The sequence below is a fragment of the Nanorana parkeri genome, unplaced genomic scaffold, assembly GCF_000935625.1.
Source record: "Nanorana parkeri isolate BGI_ZX_2015 unplaced genomic scaffold, ASM93562v1 scaffold208, whole genome shotgun sequence".
NCBI lineage: Eukaryota > Metazoa > Chordata > Amphibia > Anura > Dicroglossidae > Nanorana > Nanorana parkeri.
In genome coordinates, this window is record NW_017306476.1 from 1223319 (window position 1) to 1246539 (window position 23221).

A 23221-nucleotide genomic window follows, 5' to 3' on the forward strand; every position below is an offset into this window, starting at 1 on the left:
TGTGGAGCGTGGATGTGGGCGGGCAGGTCTGGCAGGGGCAAGCTTGAGGCGGGGAGGAGGTGCAGCGTGTGGAGCGTGGATGTGGGCGGACGGGTCTGGCAGCAACAAGCGTGAGGCGGGGAGGAGGTGTGGTGTGTGGATGTGGGCGGACAGGTCTTACAGTGGCAAGCGTGAGGAGGTGCGGCACACAGTGTGTGTGAAGCCATGAACAGGGCCAACTAATCGAAAGCCGACTAATCGATGATTGAAAATGTTGACAACTTTTTCAATCATCGATTATAATCGACTTAGTTGATTAGTTGTTGCAGCCCTACATTCATCCTCGATTTCTGGGGACAGTCCCCGGATTGAGGAGACCGTCACCTGACAAATTATGTCTCCGGGAACATAAAATAAACCAATTTTTTTTCTTTTTAATACTCACCTGATCCCGGGATCCACCGGCAAGCGCAGCCTCCCGTCTCCCACGCTGTTAGAAGCTGCATAAAGCGTGTGCTGGTTACTACTTAAACCGGCACGCTGTGTGCAGCTTCTGAGAAGATACGCTATAAAAGATTTGAATGTAATCTGTGATGCAGGAAGTGGGATTATATGAAGCTGCATAGTCAAGTTATAGGATGCATTTGCCCAACTGCCCTCCTGCTGACCCAGTTAGATGGTAGGTGACAATGTGGCTATAATGCATTTCAACATTCAGATTAAAATTAATTTTCTGATATTAGTGCACCTGGCAGTATTAGTGGCTCACATACTGCCTTTGTTGGTTGCACATCATTCTTTATGGCTACAGGAACTTTATAGAACTTAAAGTGTATGTTACACACACACACACACACACACACACACACACACACACACACACACACACACACACACACAATCCATGAATTGAAATACAACATGCAGTGTTCAGTAGGTCCATTAGGACATTTTTGTGCACAAAATGCATTACAAATTTGGGCTTACTGCAAAACATATACAGCAGAGACGTTGGAACAGCAGGTTCATTTTACGTCATGCAGGCATCTGCAAAGCCTAAATGAAGACATGGCTTCAGATTCTTCCATTTGTGTTTTAGTAGGCTATCCATTCCTGATGTTCAGAAAGGCCCATTCTATGTGTGTTACCTTCAACTCAAGAGTTTGTAAGTATAGATCTTTCTCTGCAGTTTTTACTTATTACAAATCTTTACAACATAAAATAAGAACAAAAAATACTGTTCTTGGCATTCTTGCTGACATATTTTTGGTCAACATTCAACAAAGATGTTTAACAAGTGATTGCACTATAGACATGGTTAACATGAAAAATAAAGTCAGCGGGAGCATGCAAGTTTGTGAAGGTTATTCCTCATGCAAAACAAGTGTTTCTTCTGCATTCTAAACTTGCCCTTTGTATACTATTCAGTTGTTTGTTTTTTTCTGTAGATGTTGTTCTTGTCACTTAATACTTATATATACAAGGTATTTTAAAATAATGTTTACCAAAAAAAAGCAGTCAGTGTCCTTAAAATACACACGTGGGCTTTTGAATGGCACTACTTCGAAATACTTCTTGAAGTTCAAGCCCACAACCCATCTCTCTCATATACCACAATCCAGTTCTCACTAGCACAGTTAGTGAAGCCACAAAATGCTGTGGTTTGAAAGTTAAAATGTGATATAGTATTAGGTAAACAACAATTTCCAATGTACTTAAAACTAAACTTTATACCCCGCACTCGCTTATAAAAATGTGTTTAGATAAATCTAACGGCTGCATCTTTTTACAGAATATCTGTTTTTTTTAAAAAGGATGTTAAACTGCAACAATATTATTTCTAGGGCTGGTAATCATTAAAATTTTCCTGTTCGATTAATCAAATTTTTTTAAATCGATTAATTTCGATTAATTATAACGCACATACAGATCCAACTACATTGGCCTATACACACACAGCACAGCAATGAAGTAATAGAATGAACTAGTATCACACTAATCCAGCACGTTATTAATCTCACATGCAAACATCGACGGAAGACCCGGAAGGCGGCGGAGAGGCGAGTATGGATCAAAAGAACTTTGATCGATCAAAATAATTTTGATCGATCAAAAAAATTAACGATTAATCAAAGGATTAATTGTTAATTTCCGCAGCCCTAATTATTTCCCCACTCAAAGTAAATCTGCAAAATTATATTGAGCAATATTGGCATATTTAGAGAAAACAATTGCTGTTTGCAGACATAGGAAGCACATAGTGTTGCCTTGAATAAAGCATCTTGAAGGTACCCATGGCCATAAACTTGGTTGTTGATGACCTACAGTATGTAAAATATTTACAATAAAAATAAAAAAAAGACAAAGCGTGCATCTTGAGTAAATTAGTGCTGGTAACTTACCTTCTAAAATCTTCACCCAGCCTTTTTCCAGGTTAAGGATTTCTGGCAATCTTGATTGGCTGGGCCTTATCTCCCAAACATGCACACAGGAATTTGCGTATTATAGGATTGAGTGTACAACCTTAAAAAGCCTGGTAAAGGTGCATTAGTTTTACTGCATTAGAGACACAAAATATGCCCCTGCACCCCCATTCCAGCCTTGAATTGGCAGCCTTCCAAACCCAAATGTAAACACATAGCAGATGCTATCATTAACAGCTTGTTTAGAATATGCAAATGCTGGAATTCTCATACCCTGGCCACAAATTAACTTTAGAAAGTAGTAAGACCCTACTCAACTTTTTCAAGAAGTCAGGATTGCCATATAATCTGAACTGCCTTTATTTCTGGATTTATAGATCTTTCTTGCATACAATTTACACTGACTGCAACCTCTAATGTTTGTACTTTCCCTTTATATGCTCAGAGTAATGTACTTACTAACCTTTCTGTACTCTGTGGAACTTGAAATCAGCAGCATGTTGCTCGTAGTGTTTTCACTTAGATTTTTTGGCATAATCCCTGGCTGACAGACCAAGGTACGTATCCACATTCAGTAGACAGGAAAACTACACACAATATTTAAAGAATACTTAAGTTGTTCCAATTTTACACGTATTCCTCAATTCCCACATGATATTAGTGAAATGTATTTTGCTTATGGACTATGTAATTAATCAGTGTTCAAAGCATCTTACATCATGGTGCATTTTGCTGTACAAAGCATTAATTTACCGATTGGATATCTTTATAAAGATTAGCTCACAGCCTGGCACCATGATATGTAAACACTTAGATAAGTTAAGTAGACAGACCAAGAGATAGATGAGAAACAGGTACATTGACAGATGATGTGTAATAGTAAACAGAGAGTATCATTTGTATCATGGCTGATAAGTGAGCGAAAGGAGTAAGGTAATAACTCACAAGAGGTGAAACATCTAATAAGTTATAAAAACCCCACTGTGTCTCCTAAGTGATGATGCATCAGAATCTATAACATTTGTTGCAATGCTATTACATAAATTAACATCAAGTTTCTGATAACAGAGTGATACAAACACAACTGTCACAATACTGATCTTAGTATAAAGAAAATATTTTAAATCATATTATTATTCATTGTGTTTTTGTTTGATTTTTACTGTTCATTAGGATTATGTGAGCAATGTATCTTTGAGATTGTATTGCTAACGGTAACTGTTGGTTTGTGCTGGCTGTCAAACAGATGCATAAGGCTGTCAAAATGCATAACTTAAAAGGAGAACTATGGGGTCAGGGCTTTTCCCCAAAGTTCTCCTTAGGGTAACGGGAGGACACAAACTAGTGTCCTCCCGTTACCCTAAGCTCAGTATACCGCGAGCTACAGCGCGCGGTATACTGAGAAGCCGCAGGCGGAGCGGATCCCGACATCGAGATCCAACCAGCTGCGTGAGTGGCAGCTGGCTCTGCCTATCTAGAGGCAAAGCCAGCTGTACCGGCCCCCTCCCCCGTCCGTTCCACCAGTCAGCGCTGGCGGATCGGAGCGAGAAGGGGGGGAATCCAGCCCCTCCCCTGTCACGGCAGAGAGCCGTGACAGGATCGAGAAGTGAGCGAACACCGATATGTGTTCGCTCACTTCGCGATCTACTGAGCCGACCTGTGACAGTCTCATTGTCACAGGTCGGCTAGAACTATGAGGTGAGTGAAAAGCATTCACCTCATAGTTCTCCTTGTAAAGCATGTGTCAATGTTTCTGAATTATATAACATGATTCTTTCTTGGATTTGGAAACAGTTAGCTCTTTTTCAAAAACATTCACTCAACTAGTCTGTACAGAATACCCAAATGATTATATATCCTCATGACAGTGTTCCTTTTCTGCCTGCCACTAGCCATAACAACTAGAAAACGTCATGGCGACAGTGGACTTTATATCTGTACAAATGCAGGCTGTGCAGTGGTACAAATTAATGAAACAAGCATTGAGCGGTTACCTGTAGGAACCAGATTCCATTGAATTTTACTTTTTAAAGCTTAATGTGACATCTAAAGGTCCATTCACACCAGTTGCAGCGTGTTCCGGCCCGATTCTGGCCAGAACGCACTGTCTCACATTGCGGCCAGCTCCCTTTTTAGTGGGGCAGGAGGGGGCGTGGCGGGCCATTGAAGTGAATGGCACTGTTGCCCTGCCCTCCGGCCGCAATGTGATCGCCTGCAGGGGATCACAGGGCACATTGTGCCTGCGGTCCGGTGCGATCAAAATGCTGCAAGCACTATTTTGATTACACAGCACCGGATCTAACCGCAGGCACAATGTGTCCTGCAATCCCGTGCGAGCGAGCGCATTGCGGCCAGCGGGCATGGCTACAGTGCCATTCACTTCAATGGTCTGCCATGCCCCCTCCTGCCCCACAAAAAAGTGACCTGGCCGCAGTGTGTTCCGGCCAGAATTGGTCCGGAACGCACTGCATATGGTGTGAGCGTACCCTGAAGGCTATTTCGATCATCTTCTTCCATACTGTCCTTTTCAGCTGTCCCTCCAGCGCTGGTGCGGGTCTCCGATCCAGCAGTGACTCCTCTGTCCTGCTCTTCTCTGATGTTCCACGGGGTCTGTGCGGATGCACGCTGCTCCATAGACTAATCTTGTGTCCCTCCTTGTCTCCTGGCCGAACATCTGAAATGCGCATGTGCCCGCCCCAAGATCCTTTGCGGCCCGCCGGAGACTCTTCAGATGTTCGGAAGGGAGCGCGTGGCTTTAAAAAAAAAAGTTTTTGCATATTTCTACTGCTTGCTAGCAGTAGATAAAAGCAAAAAAAAAAACAACACCGGAGGGTTTAATAACTCTTTAACTACACAAAGTTGAAGGCTGTGATGCCCGGTATTTTTGAAAATAGCTGTCATCAGCGGCTTGTGAGCCGCTGATGACAGCTATTAATTTAAAGGGGACAGTCTGCTGAACAGTTCTACTATAAGCTGATGGTCGCTAAAGCGACCATCAGCTTATAGTAGAACTGTAAATGCCAGGTCCGTACGGCATACTGAGCTGGCCAGCTGGAAGCACTTTTGTAGCTCCGTACGCCGTACGTCCTTGGCAGCGAAAAGGTTAAAATGCACTTTCGAGCGCATTTAGTATACGGTAAGTACTTGTTTTTCCGTTAACTTACTGTGTTCCCCAGCACAGCAAAAAGCCAGAAGCGCAATAACTAACTAGTGTGCTGCTTCACCTACACTGTCCAAATAGCAAGCTTATACCAAGGTTTAAAGTGATATTAAAAGTCTTATTATTCTTAAAGCTATTTCAAATGCTGATGTAATCACTTACAATGGATGGCGTGTCTTGATGTTTAAAAGTTTTAATTTTCTGCTGAATCAGCTGGTCCCCTGAGCACTGGCCCTAATATCCTGTTTTAGGGCGTCTCCTTTCATTTGCAGGGTCCTATGGAACCACTCTTGTGTGTGCTAGTAAAAAACACACAGAGACAGAAGTTATTCTCCTGCCTCTCTTTTCTTCTCCAAGCTAGTAGATTTACAGCAGATGGAGATTACACTATCCTTTGTATTTGTGTACTGTAAAGGAAGTTTACAGTGTGAGCTGGAGCCAACTGTTCAGAAACATGATGGTTGTGTTTGGGCGAAAAATGTAAAGACATTATTTACTATGCAATGTATATTTGTTTGATCTGGATTATTAGAGGAAAACAAAGGAAGCCCGCGGAAACGCGCGTTTGTCGCACAGTTCTTTAGCGACAAACGCACATATTTGATACGCCTCGCTGTGAACTCAGCCTAATACACATTGTTAAATAGAGGATGTGAGTGTATGTAATGAGAACCCAGGGAACTCCTACAAGGTTGAAACTTTGGTTGTATGGTTGGCTTTGCTTAAAGATAAACCACTAACCGTAATATATAACCATATTTGGTAAATATAACACCATTGAAATTGTAATACACACACAAGACAGTTATTTTGAAATCACATATACCCCCCAAAAAAACATATTAGAAGTATGTGATAATTATGGCAAATATTACTGAATAGCATGTATTGATTTTAAAGCTGGTGTTGAAAATACCAATGATGCATTTCAAACTTTTGTATATACTTCACTACAACAAAAAAGAAAACAGATGGTGCTCTATAGATATTTTGTAATCCTTGCAAACACCAAAAATAGCAGACACATAACAAATTATCTGCAGATTGGGAGAGTAAGCTTTATATGTTAGTATTTCAGCAAATTTCCTACATTAGAAGAGCAATGCTGTCTTTCAAGCATTTATCTAAAAGAACATTTGTAAAAAAATAATCAACATAAAGCAGGCACCAAAAGGTGTCAGAATGCCCCCAAAGCTCTCTGGGGCACCCTCAAATGCCACTGATTTGCTGGTTCTAGTGGTACAGGAAGCCCAAATCCATTGTCCATGCAATTCTCAATGACTGTGATGCACTTTCTAAAACACTTATTATGCATTTAAAAATTTGTAATATTCTTACAGTGTCCGAGTGTAATATCTGGCTGTGAGGGAAAGATTTTTAAAAGTGGTGGAAGTTAAGGAGATACACACTATTATGGAAATCTAATATGTTTGTTACTGTGTCACCCCCCCAAAAAATAATTACTAAACTTCAGCTTTAACCTCTTCTTGACCGATGACTGGATTATCCCATCACCATCGTTCAGTTCGTTAACAACCGGTGACTGGATAATCCCATCATTCAGTACAATGAGCTATGGTCCGTGAAGGGAAACAAACACATAGCAAAAATACCAAATTTGCTCCAGTCCCCAGAAGCGAAAAAATAAATGAATCTAAAGCTGTCACTAAGGGGTTAAATAAGTCTCATTTCATATTATTTTTCACAGCTCAGCCACCCACCTCCCACAGTGTATGATTGGTATCCCATGCAATACAGTGGGAGGGGGCATGCTATCACGTGAATCAGCACAAGCACAATGACTGGAAGATGAGCCTTGTTCTGTGTTGGGAAATTAAGAGCTGTCAACCAAGAACCCATGTCCTTTGCAGAGCATGGTTGTGAATGAAAGGATTAAGCTATCAAAGTCTGTAACTAAGTTTGTACTGCACACAGAAGCGTGGGATGAAAGTTAAATACAGTGTTGGAGTTAGGTGACAACAGCTAGCACTTATTAAGCAGTTACATCATTGTTGGTTTCAAAGCTGACCATTGTAAGCAGCCCTGTCAGTGCTGCATGGTTTGTCCCAAATTAGGATCACAATACAATCTGACCATACAGACTCTGTACAATCAACTTTAGATGTACCAGAACTATGTATTATAATAACCTATCTGATCTATCCAATTAATCTGTATCCATTCAGGCATGTCATGGATTGGGACTCACGGGTATGAACTGGAGTCCGGTATGTGGACCCTTTCCACTACACTGGCACGGACCCTCAGAGAAAAGGGTCCAAGCAGTGTAGGCTGACGACTCCCAGAGCTGGAGTACAAGCAGAGGAACTGAATGAGGCAGTAGAAGTCAGCTAAAGCTGGAAGTTCAAATACAAGGCAGGGTGCTGCAATGATGAGTAGGTGGCAGGGGTTCCCCAGGATGTGGAATCCAAGAGGCAGCCGGTATTCGCCAGAGCTCATGATGGTGGAGATGGGTTTGGCTGCGTGCTGACCCCAAGTCACAATCCCTAGGTCCACCCAACTCACCTAACAGGTACAGGGTACAAATCAAAGGTTAGGGATAGGCTGAAGACTTCCAGGGACCAAGCGAAGTACAGCGTAGACTTTAGACAAGAATTTCCAAGGACAAAAGGGAAGCAGAGGGCAGCCTGTAGACAGGGATTTCCAAGGACAAAAGGGAAGCACAGGGCAGCCGGTAGACAGGGATTTCCAAGGACAAAAAGGAAGCACAGGGCAGCCGGTAAACAGGGATTTCCAAGGACAAAAGGGAAGCAGAGGGCAGCCGGCAGACAGGGATTTCCAACGACAAAAGGGAAGCACAGGGCAGCCGGTAGACAGGGATTTCCAAGGACAAAAAGGAAGCACAGGCCAGCCGGTAGACAGGGATTTCCAAGGGCAAAAGGGAAGCAGAGGGCAGCCAGTAGACATGGATTTCCAAGGACAAAAGGGAAGCACAGGGCAGCCGGTAGACAGTGATTTCCAAGGACAAAAGGGAAGCACAGGACAGCCGGTAGACAGGGATTTCCAAGGACAAAAGGGAAGCACAGGACAGCCAGTAGACAGGGATTTCCAAGGACAAAAGGGAAGCACAGGACAGCCAGTAGACAGGGATTTCCAAGGACACAAGGGAAGCACAGGACAGCCAGTAGACAGGGATTTCCAAAGACAAAAGGGAAGCACAGGACAGCCAGTAGACAGGGATTTCCAAGGACAAGCCAAATGTTCGGTACACAGGAAAACTTCCAGGAATTCAGGGTAAATCACAAATGGGGGACTTGGCAACTAGCTTAGGAAAGCGTTGCTCAGGCCGCGAGCCGTTCGCTGCCCTGAGTTTAAATAGAGACAGGAAGAGAGAGGATCTACAGGATTGGCTACACGCAGACTGCACTGATTGGCAGAGAAGCTGCATAAGAAACAGCAGGAGATGTCGGCCGACGCCTAAAGCGTGCAGACAGGTGCAAGTGTGAGTCAGGTTTAGAGCGCATGTCTGGAGGACTACAAACACCAGCACAGCCCTACATGTCTGCAGAACCAGGGGTAAGAGGTATGTATATCCTTGTAGAACTACAAGTAACAGCTTAGCTGCAAGTCTGCAGCTGAACTGTGACAAGGCAGGACCTTGCACTACATAGTTGTAGGTAGATCTAAAGAAGATTGTACAATCAGATTGTAGGGTGTGTGGTGAGCTTAAAATTGGCACTTTTGTTGGACGACTTGGCCTTTTAGAAGAAGTGGAATAAAATGGATCAACAAGTAATAAAACTATGTTAAATGGGGGGTGGCATGCTAATCAAAGAATGCATTATAGATGCAATTGTTTATGGTAACCTTAACAAGCAAAGCCTGAACTCTATTGTACTGCTTGAAGCACTGCCCAACTTCCCGATGAGATGTTAGTTTCATGGCAGATACAAAAGTGTGCCTGATGTTGCAATGTGTGCCCTACATGAACACTTGATCCATACCCTTGATTGGGCAATGACAGCCTTCAGACTTTAAAAAAAAAAAAAAAAAACTTTAAGAAAATCTGACAGTAAAAAGCTGTCCGGACAGGTTCCATTTAATACAAATGCAGTGCAAGAGTTAGCTGCACCCTTGTCAGAGCAGTAAAGGTTCATCTTTTTTTGACATTTTACCATGTTCTCACTTTGGCTTTTAGGAATTCAAAGGGAATAACTAAACAATCTGTCATTAATGGGTAAAGATGTACTGATTTGTATTCTTATCTTCAGTTCTTGACTGCAAAACATTTGGCATGTGTCCTAGGCATGGAAAGTGTATTTACCCTGAATGATGTAGTTGGCCTCGATGAAGAACAAGTATAGTATAGCTGAGGAAAGAGCGTATTCAGATGACAGAATTCACTGATGACAGGAGAGCAGACAAACATTCTGCACTGTTCTCTCACAATTCAAAGTGGCATACAAGGTTAGAGTAAGCAACCACAAGGTTCTATGAGAGCGGAATAAACGTGGAAGTCTAAGCAAAGGCAGAAAGTAATTGTATGTGCTGCTTTAATTTTAAATGGCATTTATGTTACATTTGGAAGGTTTAGTTAACCAAAAACAAAAATGAATTTTGGGTTGACACTAGGTCAACCAGTGATATGCTATATCCCTCAGGTAATGTGAACCAGAGTTCCCAGCACCTCCTAAGTGTTGTGGCTAGTAAACTGGAGTATGACCAACTGTCGGAATGTCCTTGTTTCATATAATGGAACATGCAGCAAAAGGACTGAATCACACCTTGCTGCAGAAGCATACATAAGAGTCTTGGTGGTAGGAGGGGGCAGTTGCAAAGAACTGGGGTGTATTATAGCTTATCTGCATCCCCCCTTCTTTAATTAAAACAAATTGCACCCCCCCACCCCCCAAAAAACAAAAACAAAAAACAAACCCAACAACTAATTAAGGGGACATGAGATCCATTTATTTAGGCAGATGAATTAAACAAATGCCTACAGGATGCACTGTAGACTGGCATTCATTTATTAATGCATACAGGATTAATTTACTCAGGGACAATTAGGACTTACAAAAGCAGCCCAATTGAGGGGTGGGCAACAGTAACAGCCCCACATAACATAACAGTAAAAAATCTGGGTAGCCTAAAACTGCTTTCACACAGGCTGTTCAGGAGGGGATCTGTGCATAGATCCGCTCCTGATCAGAGCAGTGCATGGCGGGTGTCACTGCTGTGACATCCATGTCCGTACAGTTATGTTCTCCATCTTGCGATGGAGGAAAGAACTGTAACTGCCGAACCACATGTCAGTCTATGGGGAATCGGATGTAAACAGACATGTGTTCGTTTACATCATATTACTCTCAATCCGGCACAATCAGGTTGGGCGAAATGGATCTTTGATCCATTTGTTTTTCCGAACCTGGCCAGAGGTACTACACGGTTTGCTACAAACATGATTTCAGAAAGGTTAGGATTCTTTCCACAGAGAGTTTTGTCTGAGGAAGGAACCATGCGGTTCCAAAACGTCGCCTGTGATTATGTGACACTTTGTAGTCAATAAATATTGACTTGTATTTATGTTGGAGTGCTAGTGACGTCTCTTTACCTAGGTTCCTGAGGAGGGACAGTGCAGGCAACCCTGGAAATGTTAGCAGGTTGTGAGCTGGAGAGAGATGCAATGAAACTGCCCTAGGGATCTGATTTATCACTACACTCAGACAACTCCATTCAAGGCGCCAAGAAACCTTGGCTATTCACAAACCAGCTGCTGGCAGTGGGAAAGGTTTAATGGCCAGAGGTGACTACGCCACTGTAGGTGGCAGAAGGACATGAAAAACATGTGTCACTTGCAAATAGGAATAATGCCAAAAAGAACTACCTCAAGCTGAAAAGGGGGGAACTGAGTGTGTAGTGTGCAACACTACAGCTGGTGAACTGAATCATGTGTCCCCTCATGACTGAGAAAGAAATATTGTTGTATCACACAGTTGAATATTTACAGAAGTCTAGCAATGAATAGACAATATTATTACTGGTGCCCCAACAAGTGTAGTAAGAGCTGGTGTCTAAAATTTAAGTTAAAACCCATCTGCGTTAAGGACTGGTTTCTGTCAGGGTAGAATCTTGTGTCTAATCTGTGATTTTCTTACAATGAATAGAAAAGCAGAACAATTAGAACTGACAGGAATAGGAATGACATATCTGGCATTAGCAAATTATGATGTCTTGTCCTTCAGTTATGGTATTGAGGAAACCCAGAGCGTTATTTATTATTGAAGGAAAGATGAGAGTCTAGAATTAATAAACAGAATGAACCACATTTTACTAGACGTTCTTCAACTCTATGACTAAAACACAAAAAAAGTTTAATTGTATTCCTGATGTTTTAAAGTAAGAATGGTGTAAATAAATAAAAAATCCTGCAGACTGAAGTCTGACACTGTACAAGATGTGCACTTGTGGATTCCAAAATGACAAAGGAAGAACAATGTTTAATGTCCTATTAAATAACTGACTTATGATATTTAACACAAGGAAAACATCTGGCTAATGTGAAGCTATAGTAATATAGCCACAATGACATTTGCAACAATCTAAATGTATTTAAACATAGCTTAGATAACGTCACACAGTAATTGCATTACCACATTTTGCCCTCAGAGATACACACACTAGCACTGCAGACCTCAGCATGCTGACACATCAGTCTTGTAGACTCAGATAGAGCTGAGATATGACAGTTCATAAAGTGACGTATTTATTACATTGCCATGTCTGTCACCTCTCCAGCTCTGGGGACAATCCTTCTCCTAGGAACACTGCACAAAACTGTCACCGCTCTATTAAACTCTTATTCTTCCAGGGCTCTTCAGCAAAGCTTTTTATTTCTACAAGAACACATGATCAGGATAGAGTCTACTTGCACATATCTTTATTCAAACTCTCTTATCTTGCGTTATGTGAACAAGAAGAATAAAAATGAAAAAAAAATGTAAACTAGTAAAATGTATGCCTCCCAGGGATGAAAGTTGTTCTGAAGAATATGAAAACCACATGAATGCTTTATTCCCAAGAATTTAGGAACTTTGATGATGCTTTTTCACCTCTACAGTGATAGGAATATGCTACCTTTCAGATGTTGAAGAAGAAAGCACTGCTAATTTCGCTCTGCACACAAGTACACATACCTCTCCTTTAAGAAATCCACAACTCTTTTGAAGTCTGCTATGCAGTATTCTCTCTTCATATCCATAAGCACACTGTCTGAAGCCGATTGTATGGGGATGTGCAGAAACGCGTACACACGAGGATGGTTTAAAATCTTTGCCATTTCCTGAAAGAGAAAAAAGTCTACAGTTACTAACTGAGCGCATAAGTAAAAAAAATATATAACTGGTACAAATAAAAGCAAACAAAGTCAATGCATTGGCTTCCTTCAACCTTAATTTTGATGAACATTTTGACGTGCCACTGATTTGTACAAATTAATAATGCAGCATTAAGATAATGTAATACAAGGTACAGTAATCCATAGCTGCCAATCATATTTCAGAGTTACTGAAATCACATAAGGGGGAAAACAAAAACAAACTTCTCCGGTTACTATGCACTATGTATCGGTACACCTTCACTCTATTCATTCCTCATTAGTACTGACACGATTTTACAAAATCTGGACACCATTCCAAATTTAATCTAGTGTTGGTGAAACATACACTGAGTGACCAGATTATTATGACCACCCCATCAGTACTTCGTTGGGCCACGAGATGACTCCACAAGATGACTTCGTTGGGCCGCCTCGTGACTCCACGAGATGTTGAAAGGTGATGCGAGGAATCTGACACTGCACTCTTGCCCTTCTGTTGTCTTGTACCAGTCTTGCCACTCTCCGTTCTGCCCTAACATTGACTAGTCGCTGACGGCCACAATTCGCACGCTCAGACCCAGATTTTCGGCTGACAGTCCAGTCTTTAAACACTTTAACAATGAGCCCCTCTTGAACATTTAACGGATTCTGCTGTTTTGCGGATACTCGCTCCATGGCTCCGAGCGCCAACAATCATCCCACGTTCAAAGGCTGTTAAATCGCGTTGTTTACCCATATCTTCAGAAAAAAATCACTTCTACTGGCGTGGTAAACAACCTGCTTCCCTATTTATAATGGTCAGGCCCTCTACCAACGTCAGCGCTAAATTATAGCTAATTTGCCTACAAGCGTCAGGTTGTCATAATAATCTGTCCACTCAGTGTATAGGGACATACAGACCTAATCATGATATCTACAAATCATATCATCAGAATTGGGGTAGAAGGGGAATCCTTTTTTGTTTTTACTACTGTTACCATTGTATAAATGGAAAATCCCTTTAAACAGCATAATAGCAGGTGACAAGGCCATAAACACCAAGCTGTCCCCACCTGTCCAAAATATGTCATCAACGTTTATATATTTTTAAAGTGCACCTGTGCCCATACCATGTACATAGATTACATATTGTTAAGTAAAGAGTTTTGAAACAAACCCTCACTGATCTCTAAAGCTGCAGCATCATCTTCAAACATCACAACTTAGCCTAAAGTTGGGCTTAAGTAAGGTTCTAACAGGTTGCAGGACCTACTGTTTGTTTGCATGAAAAAAAAAGGCAAGATGAGCTTCTATTTCAGTGACTCTGTTGTGAACTATAGACTTTCCTGGAGTATTGAGCTACATACCTTACTGCCTAACCTCTGAAGGACTGCAGACCTCTCATTGCATGAACTGAAGGCACATAATATGTGCCTCCCTGGCAGCACTGTCAGTAAAGTGATCTTAATTTATCCTTTTAACTGTGCTTAAATTTCCCCTTGTGTTCCTAACCATAAGCTGCAATGCTAACAGAATCAAAACAAATTATATTACACCTGCACTGCACGGCATGGTGTTGGCTTTAATCTGGCCTGTACCGTTGTATTTATTTCTCCACTTCTGCTTCCAGAAGTGTATATGTTATTGCTACTTTATGAGGTTTATATCAAATATCCATGAACATATGTATATATTTTTTATAATGAAACATATTCTATGCTGGGTGATGGAATGGAGTAAGGAAAAAATAGTTTTTACTGCCCTGAGGAATTGTTTACATGGGAAGCGTAGCCTGTTAATGGTGAAAGGTCAAGACAATAAGATCCATGAACACTTTGGAGCCAAGACCCCTTTTCTTCACAATAGTTGCATATGCTCTTTTGTCTCTGGCCATGGGCTTCAAAGGATACTTGCAGGTAGTAAAATACTAGATTGTCCTCCCTGGTTTAGATAAAATCATGACCTGGGGTTAGCCTCTGGACACCTGAGCACATGGAATTTTTCCGCCATAGAAGCTGAATACCTTAATGCAATTAACAATTTGCATAGAAAGGGTTTGGAGGTTCCAAAAAGGGTATTAAGAAATATCCAATCTCCATAGAAGAATTCTAATCTGATTAAATTAAGCATTGGCAGGCCACCAATCGATGGCTCCCAGTGCATCCTGATCAGCAAAGGGAGAATGTATTTCTATTGTTTGTCTCATATCTATCAATGTCTGTGTATTTTGCATGCTTAAATCTTTTATTTGTGTTTTGTACTTAGATTGTTGGTTCACAGTATTTAAGTCTTAAAACTACATACCAATAAATGTATAGTATGTTGAGCTAAAAAAATCTCAGAACCATATACTTGTAAGTGTGAACGCTTATATAGCGGATCATAACTTAAACTAATGTAAAGTAATTTGGGTAACAGTTATATTAAGTTATGCAACCAAGATCACTTTACTATTTGTATTACACCTGCCCTCCACTCCAAGTCAATTCTCAGATTAGTGTATATTTCATATATAACCATAGCTTAATTTATATATCACAAAACAAATATTTCTAATGTGAGGGGGCGTGGCCTGGACATGGCGCCGAGCAGCAGCTAATTGCCAGAGCTCTGCAGACCCGGGAGATATTTTTTCAGTGGATCTTCCTCCCTCCCACCCCACTAACCCATGAAGCGGACCGGGAAGGCACTGAAGACACCCTGTGCCCCCATGAGCCAAAAAAAGCAGTCCAGGATGGAAGCTTATGTGTCCCCCCAGGACTCGAGGCCTAAGCCGCGTGCGCAGCCCGGGACACACGCACACTCCACCCCGACGGGACATACCCGAACCTCTCCTCATGACGCCTCCGGCATCTCAGACGAGGCAATGCTTCCACTCCAGCCGCCATCCCCGACCTTCTCCTCACCTGGCACGGGATCGGGTGTCCCCTCACCGCGGACGTGGGCGCCCGTCTCCCCGCTAGGCCGCCCGGGCCTAGGAGTAGACCCAGAGCTCCGGTGTCTCCTAGCAGCTCTCCCGACGCGGGCCGACATGCAGGGGATGATCGATCAGCTGGCGTTATCACTCGGATCAGACCTGGCGGAGGTACGTGCGGGGGTGGAGCGGAATGAGAGGAGACTGGAGGTGCTGGAGGATGCAGATAAGACCCTGGAGAACAAGGTGGCATGCCTGGAGGCCTCCGTTCTACACCAACAGACCCATATGGCCCAGATGCAGCTGCGGCTAGAGGACTCAGAAAACCGTAACCGCCGCAACAACTTGCGGTTGCGGGGAATCCCAGAGGCCACAGGGGGGCCGGAGTTGAGAGGGGCGGTCACGGCCATATTTAATTCCTTACTAGACAGACCCCCGACGGAGCAGATTGAGCTAGACCGAGTACACAGGTCCTTGGGTCCTATGGGGGCTGATACCAACCTACCCAGAGACGTTTTGTGCAGAGTACACTTTTTTAACATCAAAGAGCTGGTTCACCCTCGCCAGGTGCCGGAATTGAACGTCTTTCTGGAATGCGAAGACCTACTGCTGCCGGATTGATTGGAGGTTCCTTCCGTGGATTCTACTTCATCCTCATCCGCCAGACCTGGGAGGCCCTTGAGACGTCGCAGAAGTCGTCAGCGATCTGCAACACGACCGTCACGGAGAGCCCACTCCATGGATCCGGAGGCCTGACACATATCCCCTGATGAGCAGACTGCCGGATCTACACGGTCTCTAACTGACCCTTGGTCCTGACCTTGTCTCTCTCCTGTAGACTTTCAGTGAAGACAGCCGACACGAATCTCGAGACTCTGTACCCTCAAGTTAAGACCCTGATAACCTTGACCACAGAGGACTTGCCCTCCCCACGCAATTAAGACCTGTTCGCACTAATATCTTTTTGTTTACAGGGTGACACGTTGTCCTCAGAACTTGCATTCATATGGCCTGTACACAGGAACTGCTTACAGATATAGGTGGAATTAGGATTTGGTCCTGGGATATCACCCGCTTATCTCCTGACCCTCCCCTATGGTGGGGTGGTGTCTCAGTTCCAGCGGCACAACGTCATAGGGGTATAGATATGTCCTACGTGTCTTATCACTGGCTGGTTGGGCAGTTTTGAGAATAGCAGTACGCCCGCTTACGGACCCTTGAACTGTGTCATAAACAGACACTAAAAACAGATACTTTAGCGGCTTTGACTAAAACTAGGACTAAAAATAATAAATGTGAGAGTACAACTTAACTATAGTGAAACCAACATCAATATATAATTAAATATCACAAATGTATAGTCCTCCACTGTATAAAACATGTCCCTATTTTCTCAAGAGTCCACCAACCAAAGTGAAAACCTCATGCCTTATCCGTGAAACACAGTGGGGGATTTATCAAAACTGGAGCAGATGCTGATGGGTTGCTACGGCCAACTGCTCCAGATTCTGTCTGCTACAGTTTTGATAAATTTCCCCCATAGAGTTGCAGTGTCAAAGTGACTGATCTCCTGCAGCTCCACAAAACAGTAGCATCCGTGTATCATACGATTGTTTTCTGATGTTTTGTGGAGCTTAAGGAGATGTGTGAGAGAACGTGGCTGTTTGTAAGTGCTTTTTTTTAACCCTTTTAATAAAGTTTGTGGAAAATACTACACAATGGGAAGCATCTATTTCTTCTGTTTGAGTGTAAAATCGTAAACAAAAAGAGGCGGACTGAAGGTGCTTGTTTAATCTAAAACCATATGAGAAGCAGAGGAAAGGCACAGTTTGAGCGATACGAAATAAAGTGCATGCGGGCTTATCCTATACAGGGTAGCCTTATATATTTAATGAGTGCATTCTTGGGATTAAGGAGCACAGTGGTGTGAATTAACATGAAAATTCTGATTATAGAAAGATTAAAGTCACTTTGGCACTGGAACTCCATGTGTTTCACGGATAATGTATGAGTTTTTCACTTTTGTTGGTGGACTCTTGAGAAAATAGAGACATGTTTTATACAGTGGAATATTTTTGAGGACTATACATTTTTCATATTTGATTATATATTTATGTTGGTTGCACTATAGTGAAGTTGTACCATCACATTTTTCAAATCGGTTCACATTAGAAATATATGTATTGTGACATACAAGTTAATTTATGATTATACATGGAATATACACTGATATGAGATTTGATTTAGAGGGCAGTGCAGGTGTAATATAAATAGTAGGGATGCACCGCTACTAGTATTGATATCGGTGTCGATACCGAGTATTTGGGCAGTACACGTACTCGCACAAATGCTCCGATGCCTAGCACGAGTACTTCCTGTATCAGGAAACCGGGCAAAATGCCTCAAAGCACATATGGGTTAAAAGCACTTTATTCAAACACTGTTTCCCTAAAACACTTCAGGCTGTTTAAAAAAAAAATCAGCAGAGAGCCAGCCAATAGTGGGCCTTACCTCTTGGCCATAAACCATGTCTCCAGTTATGAACCATGTTTCCAGTTATGAACCATGTCTCCAGTTGATAATCTTGGCTTTAGGCAAATCTATTGTATGCATCACTGCTGCTATATTCTTCTTGGCTTTTAAAATGTAATGACTCTGTGTGCATTAGAAAAGTTGTTTGATACAAATGCAGACAGTCAGGTAACCAATACCTAACACAACTGATATATTTAACAAGTCAAAAGTCCAAAAAAGCACATGAATCAAGTATTAAATACACTTCTTTACTCTATCCTTTGAAGTCTGAGCAAACCTATATGATATTATTACTTGTTTTAATAAACACACTGATCTGGACATATTTAAGTGTTTGAACTGTGTCCAAATCAAACTGAAGTCATATGTTTACTTACATGTCTCATACCTCTACTGGAAAACCAGTCAAAGGAGGAGTACATAGGCTGTCATTGCTAATCTCTCCTGATGCCAGTTGTCTACATTCAATATTATCTAAATCTCTGACCCAGAAAAGGTATATGAATGTAAGAGTTTTTACTTCACTTGATGCATGCTTGTACCATGTCAGACTCAGCATCTATAAAATTAAGCTGAAGGCCAACAACTTTGTCGAGGGCTTCCCCAACAAAGCTGTTGGAGACTAAACGTACGTCAGGGGGAGTTTGTGGACACGAGGCAGAACTAAGAATCCTGTGGATGTGCCTGTTTGTGTGGAGGCTGTCTAAAGCACTTTTGATCTTGCCATTGATTTAATACTTTGCATGTGAGTACTGTTAACAAATAGTGATTTAAATTGTGAAGATGGTCTGTGCTATGATCTATATTTTTTTTAGATTTTGGGGTGGATTCTTAGATTAAATAATTATTGGTTTCCATATCTCTGTGAACCGGCTAGTCTACTTGCTAAGTGCAAAAGAACCCCTTCATCGCTATAATTGGGGAATGTGCTTATTACCTTCTCTTTGAAAGGTCTATATATAAGGTGAGAGGCAGCTATTGCTGATTCACGTGGGTGAAGATACTTGGTTTTAAACTCTAAGTGCAAGAAACGGATGATCCATCACTTAATTTAGAGTTTGTCTGCACGATTAAAGCACTTTCTGCGGACTGATTTGGCATTTTAGGAATACATGAGCTTGAATGACCACAAAGTCCAAACACTATTAACTTATTTATGTATACACTTTTGTTTGTTTTTAATATGTGTTAAAAGTTGGATAAGCAAAACAGATGACAAACGCACTCATCAATTCGTCACCAGCTTTACAGCAGGCACACGGAATGGGCTTTTAACAGTAAAACAGCAAAATGTTATTCTGGCACACTTACAAGCCAGCATGTAAAAAAACTTGTCTCACACTAAGGTTAAAAACAGAGGTTTGGATACATGTCTTCTGCAGAAAATGTGAAAGCTGCACAGCCGCGCTGAGTCACCTCTTATAGTGCGGTCCTAACTCTAAACTATCAGTCTCCATCTTGGAGGACATGGAGCCGAAGATAAAATTGGGTGGTTTGTCAGGAGTGCGTTTGTCATCTGTTTTGCTTGACTGATTTGGCGTAGTGATGCATGGGGGGGTCTCAGCTGCCATTGGGATGTGCGGGATCCCTTGTGCGTCTCTGTGCATTTAAGGGGGGTTGGGCTTCCTTCTGACAAATCTGCACCCAATTTTATCTTCTGCTCCATGTGCTCCAAGATGGAGACTCTGATAGTTTAGAGTTAGGACCGCACTATAAGAGGTGCCTTGGTGCGGCTTTCACATTTTCTGTAGAAGACGTGTATCCAAACCTCTGTTTTTAACCTTAGTGTGAGACAAGTTTCTTTACATGCTGGCTTGTGAGTGTGCCAGAAAAACTGTTTGCTGTTTTAAAAGTTGGATAAGAACGCATGGGATCTGTGTAAAGCAATGTCGCAGTATATGTTTACACAGTTGTAAGAGGAATTTACTGGATTTATTCTGCTTGTGACACATTTTTCAGTGTAAAGTTCCAAACGAAAAAGAAAGAAGATCCCCCCCTCCGGAAGAGCGCTGCCACAGATAGGACTCAGGTCGCAAAACTTTCCATATAACATAAAATACCCTAGTCTACTAACTATACTTTCACAAATACAAAATGTAAAAAAAAACCACACACAAATAATTAGACAACAAGATATTCTAGTCTAAAGCACAGTATTTCCACAATAGTTTTTCTTTTCTTTTGTTTTACAGTGTGGTAAATAGAACAAATCTATACATATCTTACTCTTAAGCTGGTCATACACCTATAGATTTTCTGCAGGTTTTCTATGGTCAGATGGAAAAAGAGCAACAGACTCCTCCATCTACACTAAACTGTGTGGATGGAGGAATCTCCAGCTGTGCCAAGCTTCGGTATCTTGCTAGTCGGCCCTGCTGGCTCTCAAAATACCTGAACAATCTGATTGGATGCAGGGATTGTTCAGGTATTTTGACAGCCAGTGGGGCCGACTAGCAAGATACTGAAGCTTGGCCCAGTGAGAGATTATTACATTCACAGTTTAGCGTAGATGGAGGAATGTGTTGTACTTTTTCCTTCTGACCATAGAGAACCCGCAGAAAATCTATAGGTGTATGACCAGCTTAAGAGTAAGATATGTATAGCTTTGTTCTATTTACCACACTGTAAAAGAAAAGAAAAGAAAAACTATTGTGGAAATGCTGAAATACTGTGCATGTCTAACTGCACATATAATAAACAACATCTGATATAAGTCTTTGAACAGTAGCCAAAAACAGCAACACACACAAAAGAACAGATCATCCATTTATTTAACTATACAATTCTTTTTTAAAGATAGCTAGCTTGACAAGAAGAATTCTACATCTAACAAAGCATAAGTAAGTGTGCATTTGAATGGAGATTTATGCTATCATAGTAACATTTGCTGTGCATTGTTTGCAATGTACTTTAAAGCGCTGTTTACACGGAAAGACACTGAATAGCCAAAATATTGTACAACTGGATGCATAATAGCATTCAAGCTACATATACTCATGGTGACCTACTGGGAAGCTGTTCAGTGGAAGCTTCCGTTTCATGTTTAGTGCAAAATAAAATAGAAGTAGACATTTTAGTTAACTAAAAGTTAAAATAAAATTTCAATTGATTGCTCATTATCTATTAAATCATACTTGCCAATTCTTTTACATATCCAGTGACAGACCAAAGCACTGGAAAGGTTCATGGATTTTCCAAACCAAACAACGATACAACAGCATTTTTCTTTATCTGTATTATAAATGATATAATACTTACTACGTAGTTAGCCAAGTCCATCACAAGCTGTTAGTGAATTGAATACTACCCTCTCCACCAGCTGACAAAGCTGCTGTCCAAGGATGGCTCCATTGCTATTACATAGAGTGAAGCCACCTTAAGACAGGAAGTGTGTTACTGACTAGATCACCAGGTTAAATTAAGGAACAAAGCCAAAGAAAGAAAACTAATGCAGCCACCACATTCGTTTTTGGGTTTAGAAATGCAGGGGGCTTATCCTACATGCTCACTACTTATTTCCTATCCAGGTTTTGTTGTAGCGCATCAGACCACCTCAGTTCCTCGTAGTAGGTTATCTAAGAATCCTAGCTTGTAATCCAGGACTTTAGCACAGTGGTACTGTTTTCTAGATAGCATGACTAGTTCACAGATTGTTTTCATTGATAGCCTAGGTTTGCCCTTTGTAAGCCCTGAAATACTGTTTTTTTAAAGGAAATTAAAGAGTGAAAATGTGTGTGAAATACAAGACAAATACATTGGTTTACACAGACAGAAATTCTGCAATCCTTTCCAGCAGCAGTTAGCCATTCTTGTAAGTGGTACACACGTCAACAGCAACAAATAACTAACTAGAACAGTCTATTTCCATGTAGGGTCTTTGTGGTAGCGAAGCCTTTCCTACTACGGGAAATGTCTGCAAGACTGTGGAATTTACACAATCTAATGTGTGCTGAATCTTGTAAATCCAGATCCCCCATGAAGAACAACTGTGAAATGTGCAGTGCTAGGAGACAGATTTGTCAGTGTTTTGTCTGTGTGTGTTCTGCTCTCCTCTGCTGTGTCACTGTTCACTGTCTGGCCACAGTGTAATACCGAATACTGAGCTGGGATGTGGACCTTTAACCCCTTCCTTTTTCCAAGGATTTACTATGAGTTGATTTTTCAAAAAACACACAAACAGGTACTTATAAGGGAAAGGATACACGTTACACCATATCTTCCTTGAGCTTGTCCAAAACAATCTTCACAAAGTGAAAGCCATTGTTTTCACTTATTAATGTGACCTTCTACTACTACTACTGCCACCTCCATCATTCACAACCTTGCAACTCATCTGTCTAAACTCATCGGTCTCAAACTCAATTTATTCGGGATCCACTGGACACTTTTTTTAGTCCTGTGGAGACCGCTTGCTAAATGCCATGCTTCAAAATAGAATTTAACTATATCTACACGGTACCAGTGTTAATGTCTGTGCATGTTACAAGCGTTTACAAGTGGCAACTGTCACCCATTCAAGTTAATGATCAGGTGACAGCAGCTGCATGTAAACGCCGGCACACCACATGTAATGGAATGTGATATGATTGATTCCTAACTGCATGTAATCACTATCCCTGGATATACGATCACTGCATCCAGGGAGAATGACTGTTTTCTAACTGCACGTAATTGTATCACATACCATTACATACGGTGTGCAGGTGTTCATATGCAGCAGCTGTCACCTGATCATTAACTTGAAAGGGTGACAGCTGCCTCTTATAAATGGCAGAATAGGGATTCCTGCTGCAGGAAAATGCTAATTCTTGACACGGAAACCCTTAATCACACCAAAACTTACAGGTGTGAATGGAGCCCAATACACACACACACAAAAGAATGCAACCCCCCCC

The 23221-nt window shown here is 41.6% G+C and overlaps 1 protein-coding gene across 1 annotated transcript in view; it reads right to left on the reverse strand.

Moving 5' to 3' along the window:
* CDKAL1 (CDK5 regulatory subunit associated protein 1 like 1) overlaps positions 1–23221 on the reverse strand; it is a 610267-nt gene that overhangs the window by 255562 nt on the left and 331484 nt on the right. Inside the window, exon 10 of the mRNA XM_018555678.1 lies at positions 12717–12862. Within this exon, the coding sequence (XP_018411180.1) occupies positions 12717–12862 (146 nt within the window). The remainder of the gene's footprint in view (positions 1–12716; positions 12863–23221) is intronic.